The 17,458-nt window shown below is 41.3% G+C and overlaps 4 protein-coding genes and 1 long non-coding RNA gene across 7 annotated transcripts; 1 reads left to right on the forward strand and 4 right to left on the reverse strand.

The window, feature by feature from the left end:
- Positions 1 to 32: 32 nt before the first annotated feature.
- On the reverse strand, positions 33 to 9,759 carry malt2 (MALT paracaspase 2). Of its 2 annotated transcripts, none has more exons than XM_032525206.1 (17): positions 9,511 to 9,759; positions 8,895 to 9,065; positions 8,458 to 8,624; positions 6,621 to 6,751; positions 6,379 to 6,535; positions 6,099 to 6,286; positions 5,707 to 5,803; positions 4,871 to 4,921; positions 4,409 to 4,501; positions 4,086 to 4,289; positions 3,589 to 3,766; positions 3,403 to 3,477; positions 3,153 to 3,280; positions 1,670 to 1,819; positions 1,378 to 1,535; positions 1,040 to 1,177; positions 33 to 776 (listed from the first exon to the last, which is right to left on the reverse strand). In XM_032525206.1, exons 2-17 carry the CDS (start codon positions 9,035 to 9,037, stop codon positions 345 to 347), a joined length of 2,490 nt encoding a protein of 829 aa, XP_032381097.1. In that variant the 5' UTR covers positions 9,038 to 9,065; positions 9,511 to 9,759; the 3' UTR covers positions 33 to 344. The 2 variants fall into 2 exon arrangements, with proteins under 2 accessions (XP_032381097.1, XP_032381098.1); XM_032525207.1 differs by having other exon boundaries at positions 345 to 776; positions 6,621 to 6,745.
- On the reverse strand, positions 7,482 to 8,449 carry LOC116695150 (uncharacterized). The gene is made up of 2 exons (XR_004333366.1): positions 8,037 to 8,449; positions 7,482 to 7,957 (listed from the first exon to the last, which is right to left on the reverse strand). It is a non-coding gene; the product is annotated as an uncharacterized LOC116695150 (long non-coding RNA).
- A 145-nt stretch (positions 9,760 to 9,904) lies between the features above and the next one.
- mrpl54 (mitochondrial ribosomal protein L54) lies at positions 9,905 to 12,057 on the reverse strand. The gene is made up of 3 exons (XM_032525230.1): positions 11,807 to 12,057; positions 11,340 to 11,496; positions 9,905 to 10,729 (listed from the first exon to the last, which is right to left on the reverse strand). Exons 1-3 carry the CDS (start codon positions 11,931 to 11,933, stop codon positions 10,597 to 10,599), a joined length of 417 nt encoding a protein of 138 aa, XP_032381121.1. The 5' UTR covers positions 11,934 to 12,057; the 3' UTR covers positions 9,905 to 10,596.
- fam32a (family with sequence similarity 32 member A) lies at positions 12,036 to 14,760 on the forward strand. Of its 2 annotated transcripts, none has more exons than XM_032525235.1 (4): positions 12,036 to 12,282; positions 12,744 to 12,885; positions 14,320 to 14,373; positions 14,533 to 14,760. In XM_032525235.1, the coding sequence occupies exons 1-4, from the start codon at positions 12,209 to 12,211 to the stop codon at positions 14,599 to 14,601; spliced, it is 339 nt and encodes a 112-aa protein (XP_032381126.1). In that variant the 5' UTR covers positions 12,036 to 12,208; the 3' UTR covers positions 14,602 to 14,760. The 2 variants fall into 2 exon arrangements, with proteins under 2 accessions (XP_032381126.1, XP_032381127.1); XM_032525236.1 differs by having other exon boundaries at positions 12,140 to 12,283; positions 12,748 to 12,885.
- A 103-nt stretch (positions 14,761 to 14,863) lies between these two features.
- fh (fumarate hydratase) lies at positions 14,864 to 16,990 on the reverse strand. Its single transcript, XM_032525214.1, has one exon. The coding sequence runs from the start codon at positions 16,924 to 16,926 to the stop codon at positions 15,427 to 15,429; it is 1,500 nt and encodes a 499-aa protein (XP_032381105.1). The 5' UTR covers positions 16,927 to 16,990; the 3' UTR covers positions 14,864 to 15,426.
- Between the last annotated feature and the right edge of the window lie 468 nt (positions 16,991 to 17,458).

A 17,458-nucleotide genomic window follows, 5' to 3' on the forward strand; every position in this document is an offset into this window, starting at 1 on the left:
AAAAGTTACAAAAAACTGAACACAAACAACAGTTTAATACAATCTTACGGAAATGATTTATCATTCCTCCATTACAATCACATATTGAACTTGATCTGCAGTGTGTTTACTTTTTCAATGCATTATAATGCATCAAATTCTTATAAAAATCTTTATAAAACATTACAAAAGCTTAATACATAGTAAAGACTATGGTAAGAGTTGACCACATTCAATGACCTAAGTTCAGGGGCAGCTGTACGGAAACAGAAATTCACAGGCTTTTCTTACCATCTTTTCACTTCTCTTAAAGAATGTGCACTGATTTATCCTGTGTAATAGTCAAATCATACAATTCATACTGCTTAGTGAGAATGAAAATTGTACACGTCACTAAATTTGTAGTTTGTGTCATTTACTTGGCTGTGCGGCAAGCTTTTATTGGCAACTAAAGGTGGATGGACATCAAATAATTCAGGACTCTCCGTCTCCTCTGCAATATTGGCACTTCTGGATGAAGTTGGAGAGTCAGTGGTGGAGGACTCTCTGCTAGTTTGTGCATGATATGTCCACGCACATGAGGCTGAACCAACAGAGACAAAGGAGGAGCCCTCAGGAACGTTGAAGGAGTCAAGGCTGAGGGACGAGGAGGCAGAGCAGGCGCGAGGCGCTCGTGGCTCATGCAGGTTGAGTTTAGAGACGAGTGGTTTACCAACTGTCACTGGTTTCCTTTCCTGTATTTCGTCATCCATGTTGGAATAGGTGTAATGAAGGCAGATGGTGAATGTGAGCTCCCTCTATGAAAACAGTATAAAGCAAAGTTTTTATTATCTTACTTATAGACATTACGTTTAAATAGGTCAATAGATCAATGTAACACATTTATATTCTACTGTTAATTGTAGACTTAATGCCATCTTTTTCAAGTTAAAATGGTTGTGTAGTCTTATTCTTGACTGTGAAAAGTACTAATTTGTCTCCAGAGGGCACAATTACATTTACCAGGTTTCTCCTAGGACAGAAATAGAAGAATTAATTATGAGAATAACAAGGGTCTGACCCTGAGTCTCTGCAGACATCGAATGCGTGTGTACAGACTTGGGTCCTCCAGTGAAGGAAGCTCTTCCTTGATTAATAATAAACTGCCGGCTTCAAGCAGAGTCTCCTGGTTACTCTGTTTCAGATCAATGTCCACATCCTGCCAAAGTAACACACAGTAGATGTTTGCTTCAAGTATCCATAATAATTACACATTAATTCCCACTTCAAATATAGTGTATTTTTGAAACACTGAAGGAGTCAAGATCACAAGCATGTCAACTCATCACAGGCCAGAACAAAATGTCTTTTTGTGTCTTTGAAATCTCAAATCTTAATGTGTTATATCAGCTAACAAACCTCAGGGAAATCAGTAAGCTGAGCACAGCAGGAAACTATTTCTTTGGGCTTCTCAAGTATCCGAGTGTAGATGACCATGACGTTGGAGAACTCTGCAGCAAACCCAAGCTGAACCTTTACTCCACAGTCAAACTGCAGACAATGGCTCTTTGGCAGGACTATGAAAAAAGACCATTGAATTTAGGTATACTTTACTCTAAGACAAAACATGTTAATTTAATGGCAACCTTAAATAAAGTAATCTACAAACATGACAATAACTACAACTATATGACATCACAATATAAAATACCGTGAGCGACAGTCCACTGCAGGTTTCGAGCTGAATGGGATGCAGAGCACTCAGAGGTTTGTATCTGGTCGGTGAGGGAACGCCGCTCAGAAAGATTACTGCGGAGCTCCAGAGCCTGCCTCCCTCGTGTGATCTCACATCGACCCATGTCTGGTAAGGGTAAATAGATTACAATAAAGAAATTCAGAAAATGTCACGATTCAATTCAATATCGATTTTCGATTCAAAAAGGATTCTCGATTCAAAACAACTATTCACAGTATGTAAATGTAGCATCCGAGAGAAACAAATGGCGACACATTGTGCATACATACACACACAATAAGCATGCAGTTAACCTACACAGAACATATTTCCATATAATATCCTATTATGCATGTGGATTTGTTTGTTATTTGTTATTTGAACATCCTGTTGTGAAGTATCTGTATGTTGTGTGCGATGTCCGTAAGCTACTGGGACCTTGAATTTCCCCTTGGGGATCAATACAGTATCTATATATCTATTACGTGATTACAGTAGACATACAAAAAAAAGTAAAACAAAATTAAATATTAAAAATAATATGAACAGATTTTTGGAATTCTATGAATAGATTTTAGATTTTGAATCGGGATTTGAATATGAATTGATTTTTTTGCACACCCCTATTACAATATACATTATACAGTATACATTAATTAGTGCTGCTGAAAGGGTTTGAACCCAAAGAGTGTTGTCACAACAAGTGTCTCATCATCTGTCAATGCTATAATATGGTGGTATGTGGCCAGAGCTGCTCCAACATGCTCAAAATGTTTAACCGGCAAAGAGCAGCACAGCAGCATTTTTTGTCATATGTATTACGCTACCCATTATTTATCCATTATACACTTTTTCACACAAAAACTGTAGCAAACAATGGTTTTAAGTACTTACACGGTTAAACACAATGTTTCCCGCACATTCTTGTGCACCAGATGAAAAAAAGGAACTGTATTTATTTGCTGCCATCGTAGCAACCAGTACCAATGCTTTGCAATAGGATGTTTAATAAAGTTTTCATAGCAGGAGAATCACAGGGGAACCTAACAACAGTAATGATGGCTCTGCTCTATCTAGGTGTTACAGTGACCCGTGTCATTGAGCCAACACACACAATACCAGAGCCTTCAAGTGTGAAACATTTCAAACTATAAATGATAACACCACAGTGGTTGGTCAGGTAAAGTGATGATTACAGCTGTCAGCTTTCAGTGCAGTTTTAATGATACGGTAACATCAGATATAAGATTTAAGTAAATCACTAACAGTAAGCAGATGCAGAAGTGATCAGGCACATGTGTCTAATAATCAAAATACAAGCAAGCACACAAGCGATATAAAGGGCTATCTGACCTAATGACTTTGGCTACATAAGATCATCTCAAACATGAAAATATCAGGTGTAAAGAAGGTTTATTGCATGCACAGAGATCTCATACTTCACGTGTGCTCCACATACCTTCAGCCACTCGGTCTAGCATGACTGTGACCTTCTCATCTACACAAACTCTGCGTTTGAGGAAGTTTATGAAGATGCCATTTGACACATCTTCCCTCTTCACTTCATATGCTTCAGCGTCTACGCATCTAAACACAACAAGGAACACATAAGTGACACCTTTTATCCTAATGGCAGGGAGATTAATTCATAACACTGGATAAGGTGAGTTAAGACATAGTTTGAAAGTGAAGAGAATCAGCAAACTTACGTGGCATATCCAAACACTATATTTGCAGTCACCTTGAGCAGTCCTGGTTGAACAATGATGTCATCATTTAGGTTTCTAAAAAAAAAAAAACATTAGAAGCATAAATATGTGCAGCAGATGATCTAACCTCAATGTTTTAAAAAAAAAAAGCTGGTACATCAACTCTCATTCAAAACTCCTTCATACCTTTTGCGGCACATGTCCAGCAGCAATACATTAAGTCCAGTCTCTTTCTCCTGCATCCTGGTAAGTATATTCTGTACACACAAACAGTGCTCTGATGTGTAGGAGGCTGGCGCATCGATTGGAACCATGAAACTGTTGCCGTAATTCTCATAACCATGACCAGCAAAGTATAGCAAGCCTGTGGATGGAAGGATAAAGAAGTGTTATCACATTTGATGAAGTGTGTCACTAGCTTAAGTTGGTAAGAATGCTTGGTCTAGAGTTTTAGTCTTCCCAGCTTACTGCTTGTAAGAAATAATGTTTTAAATAAGTTTTGAGTTGGTTTTATACTATATTTTGTTTTGTTAAAAAAAAGCTTTATGCAGAGAAGAGTGGTACGTCCATTTCATTCATTATCATATAGAGCAGGCGTTCCGCCTGTGTTACAGTCTTTAAAGTTTGTACAACACACAACTTTGACCAAAGCAAATATATTTTCCAGATGGCAAAAGACCAACCGTAGACTCCTTTGTCCAGCAGCAAGAGGAACTCTGTAACAGCGCTGTGCATCTCCTGCCAGTTGAGGTCAAGCAGGGAAACCACCTTGAAGTCCATTTGTCTGAGCAGGTTAGACAACTCGTGGACGTCAGCGATGGGAGCACACAGCTGAGTGTGGTTGAGGTAGTTCATGTTGCCAATCAGGAGTGCAACTTTGTCTGTGGCTGTAGAGGGGAAGATAAGGCATCATAAAATAACTGTAAACCTAAAAACTCATCATTTTACAGTGTTTATTTTGATCCACAGATATTGTATTGTGTCTGACTATTTGCACAAAACTCACCATAGAAACCCCTGGCTGATGGGGGCGGATTGACCATCTGTTGTAGAGGATGTATTCCTGGTCTGCAAGTTGACCTTTGGACTTCCTGCGAGTCTGTCAACACCAATATGAAAATATATATTTACAATAAAAAAATTGTATGATTTTAATTTCTAATTTTTATTTCTACAGTGCTTGGTAACCACACATACTGTAAGGATTGACACACACATACATACATACACACACGCACACCACGACACACACACACACACACACACACACACACACACACCACACACACACACACACACACACACACACACACACACACGCAAGTGGATTAGCTGCTTTGACACCCACATTGTAAGTCTGTCATTGATGTACATACAATACTATGATGTAATGATGGGGAACAAAAATGAGTCTAGTTCCTGTATTCGCTCCTAAACATTCTATTATTGAATATATACATAACAATACCTGGACCACGATCAACTTCTACCCAGGAGCCATCAGTGATAGAACTGGGGCCTAAAAATAAAAGTGCAAAACAGGACGTTATTCACTGCACAGTACTGCACCTTTGCTCAAGTGTGACATTGAGCCTATAATGGCGTTTCTTCCATTACATGGTATCTCCTCAACTCGCCTCGCCTTGCCTTTTTTGCTTTTTCATTATGAAAAAAAGTATCTGGTACTAGCTAACAGGTACTTTTTTTAGAACCACCTCTGCCGAGGTTCCAAGCGAGCTGAGGCAATAGTTGACTTGAAAACCTGATTACTGATTAGTCGGAGAGAATCGTCACTAATCACTGCGTCATCATCGCTAGCGACAGACAGGGGTGTCCTGAAAACCCCCCACCATTTTTACATAGTTTAGCCAGCAGTGTTTTTATTTTTGCTCCCTCCAGCTTCTTTTTTTTTCAACAACATTTTTCTTCTGGCAACAGCCACATGCCGGGAAAACAACACACCTTCGACAATCTGTGTGTGTGTTGCATTAGGTTAGGTAGTGTCTTGCGGCGTCGCTATGACAACCAGCCACGCTCGCCTCACGCATGAAGCGGTACTGCAATGGAAAATGGCACCACGGCCGAGTTCGAGTTGAGCCGAGCTGAGTAGAGCTGGTACTAGCAGTGGGTAAGCGCCATTAATGTCAGACTTGATGCTTGTCTAACTATAGTTTACAAATTCCTGAAAAGTAGTACTATTCATACAATTATCATAACTGTTTTAAACATTTAAGACCTCTTTAATCTTTTACATTTATAATGTGACATTCTGAGTATAAAAAAATAAATACGCCTGGGTCTCACCAATGGTGACTGTTGCTGTGTCACTCCACGCTTCGTGATACAAATTGAACATTTTGCATCTGTACTGTCCTCTGTGTGCTGTGGTCACACACGGGATCTACAGGGAATACAAGGAGATCAAGTAAACACGCCATACTGATACGGAGAAGGACAATTAGTTAAATGTGTTTTGATGATAAAGGCTCGACACCTGCATTAGTTTGGCCTAACACATTTCCCCTTATATATGTCATACAAATACACTTCAATTTTTGTTCATAATATCACTTTCATGATGATAGCACAGGGGGTTTCTATTTCTTTCCTTGGTTGTAAATTGTTATCTCCTTTAATCCCAAAAAGTTTTTTATAACCCATCGTTAGTAGGTAAGCAGTTCACAGCAGACTCTTACCTTCAGTACACGCATCTTATGTTGTGTCATGGGCACCATGTTGTGGTACCACTCGTACTGCGCAGGAGGGTTGGCATCTGCATTGCACTCCAGGAAAAGAGTGTCGCCCTCAGACACAGCTTGGGACTGAGGCTGAAGGATGATAATCAGCCCACTCACTGCCCGTGAAAACAAACTGCTGCTGCCACCTAGGATGATAAGATTTACCATGACATTATATGACATGCCACGAAATGAAATAGAACAAGAGAAACAAGGAGACGAGAAGGAGGAGAGGTACCTGAACTAGGACCTGCAGACTGGACTAAGTGAACGTGAGCCCACTGGGAGAAGATAAAGTTTTCGCCATGGTGGACCCTACAGATATAGGGACCCTGGTGGACTGGGGCTAAAGGACACAGGACCAGCTCTGGTGTACTCCCTGTCTCATCCAAAATCTAAAACAAGAAAATAATCTGCCAATAACTAATTCATCATATAATTAATAATATTAATAATAATATTATACAAGGTTTGACTGACCTCCTCTCTGCCTCTGAACCACTGGTAGCTGAGTCCAGGGGGACCAAAGGCTATGCAGGTCAATACCACCCTGCCCCCCACTGTGGCCCACTGGGTCTGCGGCTGCACTGTGATCTGAATCTGCTCCGACTCTACCACACACACACACACACACACACACACACACACACACACACACCACACACACACACACACACACACACACACACACACACACACACACACACACACACACACACACACACACACACCACAGATATTTTCAATTCAATGTGAAGCATCAGAGGCACAGGCACTAACTTGTGAAAGCTGTATACAATGTACAGTAGGCGCTCCAGAGCAGTAAGTCGGACTCATTCCAGGTGAGGGTTGGCCTCCACCAGGGCTGCGCTTTGTCACTGATCCTGTTTGTAGTATTGATGGACAGGATATCGAGTCGTAGTCGGGGCGGGGAGGGGTTGCAGTTCGGTGGGCTCGGGATCTCATCGCTGCTTTTTGCGGATGATGTGGTCCTGATGGCGTCATCGGTCTGTGACCTTTAGCACTCACTGGATCGGTTCGCAGCCAAGTGGGAAGCGGCTGGGATGAGTATCAGCGCCTCTAAATCTGGGGCAATGGTTCTCAGCAGGAAACCGATGGAGTGCCTTCTTCAGGTAGGGAATGAGTCCTTAACCCAATTGAAGGAGTTTAAATACCTTGGGGTCTTGTTCACGAGTTAGGGGACAATGGAGCGGGAGATTGGTCAGAGAATCGGCGCAGCAGGGGCAATATTACATTCAATTGATCGCACCGTTGTGACGAAAAGAGAGCTGAGCCTGAAGGCAAAGCTCTCGATCTACCGGCCAGTTATCTTTCCTAGCCTCACCTATAGACATGAAGACTGGTTCATGACCGATAGAACAAGATCCAGGGTACAAGCGGACAAAATGGGTTTCCTCAGAAGAGGGCCTGGCGTCTCCCTTAGAGATAGGGTGAGAAGCACAGTCATCCGTGGTTTTCCAGGCACGTTCAGCTGGGAGGAGGCCTCGGGGAAGACCCAGGACTAGGTGGAGGGGTTATACCTCCAACCTGGCCTGAGAACGCCTTGGGATCCCCCAGTCGGAGCTGGTTAATGTGGCTCGGGAAAGGGAAGTTTTGGGTCCCCTACTGGAGCTGCTGCCCCCGCGACCCGAAACCGGATAAGCGGACAAAGATGGATGGATGGCTCCAAGGCTAGAGCCTTGCTTTTGTGCATGCTGCCTCATTGGTATGACTTACTGGGGCGTCTAAATTAAACTAAGCCATCACTATTGTTTTCAGTACACCTGTTATTTTGCTGCTGTAAGTCAATATGCAAACTAAGAAAAGTCTATTCACATATAAAGTACCAGTACCTCAACATTTACATGTAGCCTAAATGTGTTTGTACTTTTAAACTCTAATCAGAACATGGTGATTAAGGGTGCTGCAGTAATGGACGGTAAAAGAGACCAATTGTGTTTTTTTAACATTAAAGCATGTGAACATTTACTAGTAGACCCCCAAAGTAAAAATATGAACCAGGAAATGTGCATAATCTGTCTCCCACACACCCACACAATACTTAATCTGGAATTATGAACATGTGGTAAAGAAAACGTTTGGCATTAAAGCCAAATTTAGAGCAACAACTCACGTTCTACAGACAGATGCCAATATCTTTACCATAAAGATCAAGGGTTAGAAGTCTGAGCAAAGTATAAACCCTGCTGGCAAACAAACTCAAGCTTATTTCACGTCCCTAGATTTTTTTCAGTGAAAGAGGTATTTCCTGAAACATATGTCACATTTATGGCACCCCCAGTCACTTCTTTTATACCCGTGGTGGTGAGGTACTGCACAGCTTCCTGGTGGCCTATCTTCCTCAGGCAGTGGAGCAAGAAGTCCAGGGAGCAGGAACGATCAGCAAGCCGTGCCAGGAGAGTGCGTCCTGGGCTGCCTGCAGCGCTCAGCACCTGTAGTGAGCAGCTGGTCAGCTCACGCTCACTGGAAGAAAGGAGTTCAAAGGGCAGGGTTAGTCTTGTGGTGACCGTTTATAGGGGGGTGCCCAAATAACCAGCAGCAATGTGCAATGTGATGAAGGGCCAAAACCTGATCATAATGTCATACAACAAAGACAATCCTTGTACTACAACATTAAGTGTTAATATTCAAATTAGTTATTATGGTGGTGAAAAAAGTGTGGAAATAATTATAGTTATTATAAAATTATTATAGAATAGTGCGCTCTATTATGTGATGCATTCAATATCTCACCTGCAGCGGAATTTTGCCTGCTCGGACACAGCATTGGCTAGCTGCCTCCATCCGCAGGTGGAATTGTCCAACATCTTTGACAGCCTGTTCAGGACTTGTTCACTTAAAGTACCAATGCTCATTTTACACTCCTCCATCTTCATATGTGGTACCACTAACAAACCCAGAGATCTACCGGACAAACGGGAACATTAGAGGGACTTGGTGCAAAAGCCTTTCCCCGACAGAAAGTAATGAGTGCCTACATGCCCACAGTGCTTTGATTGTTAAATGAATCTCCCACATGTTCGCCCACACGGCTGCAGTAACTTTACGCCTATAAAACTACAGGTTGTAAACACCAGCTCGGGTCTATTTAATGAAAATGGGTGGCTCGGATGGAAATGCGCCTGCAAATGAACTGTAACCATATAGACAGATAAAGTAGATTGTAACGCGCGGCAGATGTTAATCTGAATCAGGAAATAAAACAAGTAACGGCGAAGCTGGAAAACGTAACGACAAACATTATTCAGACCAAAACATCGCGATGATTAATACTGCGCTGCCGCTTCCGCCATTAACATACTAGCGTTAGCTAGCTATAACATTAATCAAAGTCGTGAAGAAAACTTACCGACTTTACAAGGAGTACAGACCGGTGACCAAATCCATTTGTGTAGAAAGAGGAACGAGTGCCTTTGCATAAAGCTGCCCGACGCATGTTTCACCCTATCAGCCTTCCAATCTTACGTGATTTACTGAGTTCCCCAGATCTGCTTGTCATTTCGGTTCCTCATTTCTGTCATCCTCGGTCGTCTGATCTTGATCATTTGCATGAAGCGTTGTCATAGCGACATCATTTTTACTGAAGCCATTTTTTTTTTTTTACAGAAAGACCAACCTTTTATAGTTTTCACTGATTTATAAAGTATTAGTTAATTATTTGGGTCAGTCATTAACTACTGTAACTTTTGCTAGCTACCGTTGTTGATTATTAAAGAAATAATTAAAAGGCAACGTTTACAGGATATGGACGAAGTCCTTATTTATTTATAATGAGTTTACAATAACAACAAAAAGAACACCATTTGTGGAAATATGAGCAGGCCATTTCCCTTCACATATGGATTAAAAACAAAAACATAAATGGGAACAAATTAATTCATAGCAATGCAGTATCCCTGAACAAAATAGGCAGCCGTATAAAACTACCTTTCTGAAACTGAAAAAAACCAACTTCACCACAAGGTCCACTAATCTTTGAAATTTGAATGTCTACAATTTCATGAAAACTGACCAAATACCTTCTGCTGAAGAAGAAGCCTGTCTTACAACTGAAAGCTCCGTAACAATACTAAATGGAACTAGTGGTGAGGTTGTTTTGCCACCTACTGTTTCCAATTTCAAGAATGATTATGATGTATGACGTTTTTGTTGAGACTGTTTCGTTATTGAGGCCTTAATCTGGTTGTGGGTTTTGACCCATTACATTGTGAGTGTTTAATTAACGTTTAATTCACCTATTTTCAACATAACCATCAATGAGATTTCTTATAGCTTTAAATTATTGTCAAGAGAGGGCCATTGAATATGCTGCTCATGACATTTCATTCAGCAAGCTGAACTCTAGCTCTGAATATACACCATGTCAAGTAATTCAGTCCACAGAGTCGGAAACAACAACCCCCCCGGTAGAAGCCCTCTGTCAGTCCAGTTAGGCTTAAAACTTCTTCCCTTTATGTAGTTTGTTGAAACGCCAAATGTTTTCCTTCCTCAGGCGCTTCCAGTATTCCCAGGTTTCTGACTCCAGCTCGTGCAGCTTTTTTGGCGTTCCCAGGTTCAACTGGAATAACCTGAGTGAAAGATAAAAAAGAGAGGCGAATCAGATCAGTGGAGACACATCAGAATTACTTATTGGCCAAGCATGTTTAGACATACAGGGATTTTGATGTAATAAGTTACACTCAGTCACCTTTTTATGTCAATAACTCTCTGACACAGTCTAAAAAAAACTGAACATTACAAGCAAATACTGTATTTACTTATCAATGTATCCTTACACTGTAATATATTATCAATCTAGAGCACCTAGACAATTTGTGATATCCTGAATTTTTCAGAATACCATTCACTTACCAAAACATCAAACTTGGGCTGCATTTAGTATGTGTAGGTGCAGAGAGCATAGAGAGAATGGTAATGGTGAAGCGCATCAAGTGATGCCTAAATAGTTTTGAATCTACTTACATAAATGTGAACAGAAGAGTACAGAAGACAAGTACAGAAAGCACTTTCTACTATAGAAGGACACTTTTACTTGTTCATTATTTAACAGCTTTTTTCAGAAGATATCCTGAAAATGAGGGGAAAAGATTTGACAAACGGCAGACAAAGTTCTAAATTATGAGAGAAAGCAATAAAAAAAAAATAGCAGAAAAAAAAAAGAAATGTGCATGCACTCACCACTCTGGATATTGCTCCAAAGGCTTCAGCTGGGGGTCTTCTCCTTGTTTGAGGATGTTGACCCCAACTGCATAAGAAGTAAGTCTGACAGGGTCTTTACACACCTCTGGACCCTTGAACTCTTCTTTCACCATGCCTTTACCTTTCCCTTTGGCCACTGCAAAGACACATTTGCAATGTTTACATCACTAGTGACATGTTGATTGTGATTAAGGTCACTACTTGATTGAAAATAGAAAAATAAGCCACCGATATTTTGTGTTAATAATAATGGTTTAATGGCGTATACAGACACTTGGGATTTAAAACAAGTATCCCACCATTTATTTTCCACTTTCACTCACACACAGTGGAGAAAACTAAACGCGCCAGCTCTACTCGATGTATGTGTCTCATACATACTACAGTTAATAACAACTGGCACTGAAGAACATTGCGAATAAAGATAGTAAGTCTTCTTTACTCACCAACTTTCTTAGCATAGCCACAGGTCTGTATTCTGTTTAATACGTTCGTCCTGCTTAGCGACGTTGTAGCGTTGGTTGTGATGCATTTTGTTAACGTGACTATCCTAAATAAACTGTACCCTGACATTTTACTGTATGCTAGCTAAAAACGAAGCCTACCATGCTACAGTTTGACCAAAGAGTGACATTCAGTCCCTTCAACTTCCGTTTTGTGCTTTGTGTTTGACTCTGTGAAAATGAGCTACTGCTCCTGTCTGGCCGGGAAGATACACTGCGAGACGAGTGGTGCCGTCGAGTCATTTCGCTCCAATCCGACAGGTGGCAGCTCAGCTGCAGGTAAGCCGAGCACCGTAATAACAAAGTAGAAGAAGACGATTGAGAGCTTCTGGCAGCTTCTCGAAAATGTCTGAGTACGCTGCGGCCCAGAAGAGTACCCTGAAATTAAAAGGTGTGGGAGCCATTTCAGCAGGAAAAAAGTAAGTCTTTTGCCATTTGGTATATTGCTTACAAGAGACGGTGCGTTTTAATCCACACAAATTCTTTAATACAGTGTCGCAACTGTTAAAAGTGCTTGGTATTCAGGCAAGGCTAATTTTAGCATGTATGCTAATCCAATCGAAAAACAATGTTACGTTACGTGTAACGTTACTGAGATTATGTAAATACAATAAAGTCATATTTGGGCGAATTAATTGTCCAACTAGCATTGTGCAGTGAAAACCACTGATTTCATTTGTGCCCTCAAAACTGTACATGGTGACAATACGAGTGTTAGTTATGGCTAAAAACATTAGCTAGGTAGGTAACGTTAAGTTAGCCAACGTTAGTCATGTTCAAGTGTGATAATTTTCCTCTGACCTGCCTGTTGTAAGCCAGTTGTTGGCCTGACAAGCCGCTCATAAGCTAACTAGTCATTCATTACATATCTTTTTTTCAGGAAAAAGAAGAAGGATAAAGAGAGTAAGCATCGCTTGGAGCAGGTCGCGACCAGTCAAAACGATGAGGAGGAAAAAACCAAAGCATATGTTGACAAAAGGACACCTGCTCAAATTGCCTTTGACAAAATGCAAGAGAAGAGGGTAAGTTATGGTTCTCCAGCATTGAAGAGATTCAGTGATTGATCAAGAATTTGAGGCAGAGATTCAATACTTAAATGCCATACAACTCGGTGCAAGTTACTAGGAATTTGCTTCAGTGTGCTCATGACAGGACATCAACAAAGGCGACACAAAAAACAACAATATAGAGCATATTTATACACATACAGTATCCCACACGGGATCACACTTGACACAGGCAGATAAAAAAGGGCACGCCGCTCACCATATATCTGGATGATAGTCCAGGAGGCTTGAGTGATAAATGTCAGGTTAAAGTGATATGGTGCATAGGGATGCAGAGTGCAAATCCACAAACTTTACTATAAATACATAAAATAAAACTAGTATGGGGGGCATAAAAATAAACAGAAGGGTATTGTAAAAACAGTGGAAAGAGATGTGCAAATCGGACAGTCTTGCTAGGAGAACCTTTTTCCATTAGGTACTGGTTAATGGATGGAGAGCTGTTTAGAGATTTAATGGCTCTGCACTATATGCTGACGTAGCTAATAAAAGACATTTTAGGCTGTAAAGGTCACATTTAGCAGAAGGTATCTATTTACTAAATTATCCAAAACCTCTGGCCGTTGCTGTCTGTTTGGTCACCACTGCCATAAGTCTTTACCACTATCAGCCACAATGTAATCGTAGTATTGTGTGATACTTTATGACAAAAGCCAGCATTAAGAAAACCATCATCACCAATTGTCAGATGCACAAAATGGGTTTTTTGTAAGCACAAACAACACTTGCCTAGAATTGTATTCTTACAAAAACTTAAATCCAAAAGACCTTTTTTTGGAAACTTTCCCCGCATCCAGTGTGACAAATAAAGATGTTGCGCACTTAGCTTCACAACCAGTAATGCTGCAGATTATTAACTTAAGCGCTGTTTTGAACTTTCCCCTTCAACCAAAGGGCTGATTACATTGGAAATACAGCTAACATTCAACATACACATTAAGTTTGGGTAAGGTAAATTATTTTTATTAGTCTTCACATCATATATTGACAACATTTATTAGCCATTTTCTACCCAAACTACAAAGTTCATTGAAACAGTGGGTTGGGGGGAGCATACACATGGTGAAGCAACATAACATTTACTGCTCAAAAACTATGGATAATGTTTCTAAATATAAAACATTATGTTTAGAATATAACCAGCTATAACAAACAGTTGCAGTCATTGCATAGCCTTAAGGCAGTTTTAGCATGTGACTTATTGCTAAAAGTGTGATATTTTCAAAGACCCCAGCAGTGTTCACTCACAAAGGAGTCCATGTCGAGGTTTTAATAGTGATGTGTTTCTGGAGGTATTTACAGTGTGCCTCAACTGACCGGGATTAATGTGTATTTTTTTTTTTAAGGTTTATTTTGCATTAATTTCTCTCTCTCTCTTTTTCCATGAAGCAAATGGAGAGGATTTTGAACAAAGCATCAAAGACACACAAACTTAGAGTCGAGGTAAGTCCTGTCAGATTTGGCATGGAACTATTCAGTCCAACTTGTTAATTCAGTGAAATATGCATTAGGACATATACATTGCAGTTGAAATGATTTTATATTTATAAACCGAGAAAAGGAAAAAAAACAATGTATCTTCTATTGTTTGTTGATTTGCAGGATTTCAATCGCCACCTGGACACCCTGACCGAGCATTATGATATTCCGAAGGTCAGCTGGACCAAATAGAAGAGGAGTAAATGCTATTTTTTTTTTTTTTTTTCACCACTTCATGTTCAGTAGTCTTGCACATCACATTTGTTTGCTTGTTTTAACATTCCCTCTATTGGCCTTCAATCATTATGTTTTAAATCTTGGTTGGACAATAAAGGACTTAGTTAACTTGTATCTATGTTTCTTTATCTTGCATTGCATACCTCCTTGTGATTTGACAACATAGCATATCAGCTATACATTTAATGTGTGTGTAAACAATATGACAATATGCTGGAACTGGAATATACTTGTTTTTAATGAATATATATTAACTGGCAGCAGAAATGGCACACATACTGTTCTGTAACCAGAACGTACAAGGTACAGTAGCCCATGCTGAATTATTTGGGATGGCACTGAGCATCTGAACTACGCTGAAGGTACCAACTAGTAGTCAAAAAGTATTTAAGACTTACCAAAACTAAAAAGTTGTATTGATTATAAAACACTTACATGGAACAACTACTTTTGACACTTTTGGCAGTAAAATAGTATGATGTTCGTGTGACAAACCTGGGTTGAGTAGCATCTTGAAATACATTTTTGTATCAATCAAATGGGAGGATTTACGGTTTTTACACATTTATCACAGTAAATATAAAAACCACCAGTTTGTAAAACACAGTAAGAAGCAGCATCAAACAATGGCAAAGCATTCTCAAACTTTATTATGAGATGTTCAGGATTCAGAGAATGTTTATTTCATACAGTTTCACCTCTTTGAATTGGAAATAGTCTCTTTGCTCAAGCTGGGAAATGGATTTTCTTTGCTTTGTAGTGTTTCTTGTGTTGTCAGAGTTACTTTGGCCCCAGCATTTCACTTGGCTTCACCCACTGGTCAAACTGCTCCTCGGTCAGGTAGCCCAGCTCCACAGCCACGGCCTTCAGCGTGGAGCCCTTCTTGTGAGCCGTCTTGGCGATGGTGGCTGCTTTGTCGTAACCGATGTGTGGGTTGAGAGCGGTGACCAACATGAGAGACTCATTCATGAGCTTGTTGATCCTCTCTGTGTTGGCCTCGATGCCCACCACACAGTTGTCGGTGAAGGAGACAGCTGCGTCTCCGAGTAGCTGAGCTGAGTTCAGCACATTCTTGATCATCATAGGTTTGAAGACGTTGAGCTCAAAGTGTCCGTTGCTGCCTCCGATGGTGACGGCTACGTTGTTTCCCATTACCTGAGCTGCAACCATGGTCATGGCCTCACACTGGGTGGGGTTCACCTTGCCTGGCATGATGCTGCTTCCTGGTTCATTCTCTGGCAGGACGAGCTCTCCCAGGCCTGAGCGGGGTCCTGACCCCAAGAATCGGATGTCGTTGGCAATCTTCATCATGCTGACAGCCACGGTGTTCAGAGCTCCACTCAGCTCCACCAGAGCATCGTGGGCTGCCAGAGCTTCAAACTTGTTGGGAGCGGTCACAAACGGCAGGCCTGTGAGAGAGGCAACAGTAGAAGCTACTTTCTCAGCAAAGCCAATGCGGGTGTTGAGTCCTGTCCCTACTGCTGTGCCTCCTGCCGCCAGCTCATACACCCTGGGCATGGCAGCCTTTACTCTCTCAATGCTGTATTTAACCTGCTGGACATAACCGCTGAACTCCTGTCCGAGCGAGAGCGGAACAGCATCCTGAGTGTGTGTGCGACCAATCTTGATGATATCTTTGAACTCTTCAGATTTGGCAGCCAGAGCGCTGTGCAGCTTCTGCAGGCCGGGCAGCAGGACGTGGTGGACCTCTGTGGCTGCAGCAATATGCATGGCAGTGGGAAAGGTGTCATTGGAGCTCTGACTTTTATTGACATGATCGTTAGGGTGGACAGGATCCTTGGAGCCTAGTTCTCCTCCTAGGATCTCAATAGCTCTGTTGCTGATTACCTCGTTGACGTTCATGTTGCTTTGAGTCCCAGATCCAGTCTGCCACACCACCAGAGGGAAATGATCGTCTAGTTTACCAGCTGAAACCTCATCTGCAGCCTGGATGATTGCATCGGCTATCTTAGGGTCGAGGCCGTACTCCTTGTTAACCTCAGCAGCCGCTCTCTTCAGAACACCAAAGGCCTTGATCACTTGGATTGGCATTCTCTCACTTGGTCCCCCTATCTTGAAGTTCATGGTGGATCTGACAGTCTGGGCACCGTAGTACTTGTCAGCTGGGACCTTGAGCTCACCAAACGTGTCCCGCTCGATCCTGTACTCTGAAGCGGCCATTCTGGACGTGCAGATGAGGAGTTTAGAGTTGACGTTAACTCTTTGCAAAGCCCGGAGGTTGCAGTTAAACTGCTGGACGCGTCTCAGAGACCGAAACATGGCTTCTCATTAGAGGTGAATCCGGGGGGAGGTCAACGCAGTCTTCCACTTTGTGATCTGTCATTGGGTGAAAAGGAAACTGATCGTGAGTCAGCCAATGGCGAGGTAAGAGAGGCGGGACTTCCGCTGTGGCTCTCGTATCGAATAGAAATGATCAGGCTGCTTCATCCGGATCAGTGAAGCATCGCACAACATTACAGGTTTGTACTTCCGGTATACAAGCGAAGGATAATTTACTGTGTAGAATAAAAGTCCTTAACCTACCTAATTTATATTAATAAAAGTCAACAGCAATTTAACAATACATGTAATCAGGGTTAAAAATTAGCACCATTTACCAGCCAAATGCTGGTAAAATATGCAAGTGGTTGGTAGCTTCACTCACCAGCCAAAAAAAGGTGGCTGGTAAACTTTAAACATTCACAAGCCATTTGATTGGTGGAAAAAGTTCATTTTGAACCCTGCATGTAATTTATCCAACAGCCCAACGTTTAAAGAAATATTTGACATTTCCGACATATGGAGTTTGTCA

Source organism: Etheostoma spectabile, chromosome 9 (genome assembly GCF_008692095.1).
Source record: "Etheostoma spectabile isolate EspeVRDwgs_2016 chromosome 9, UIUC_Espe_1.0, whole genome shotgun sequence".
Lineage (NCBI taxonomy): Eukaryota > Metazoa > Chordata > Actinopteri > Perciformes > Percidae > Etheostoma > Etheostoma spectabile.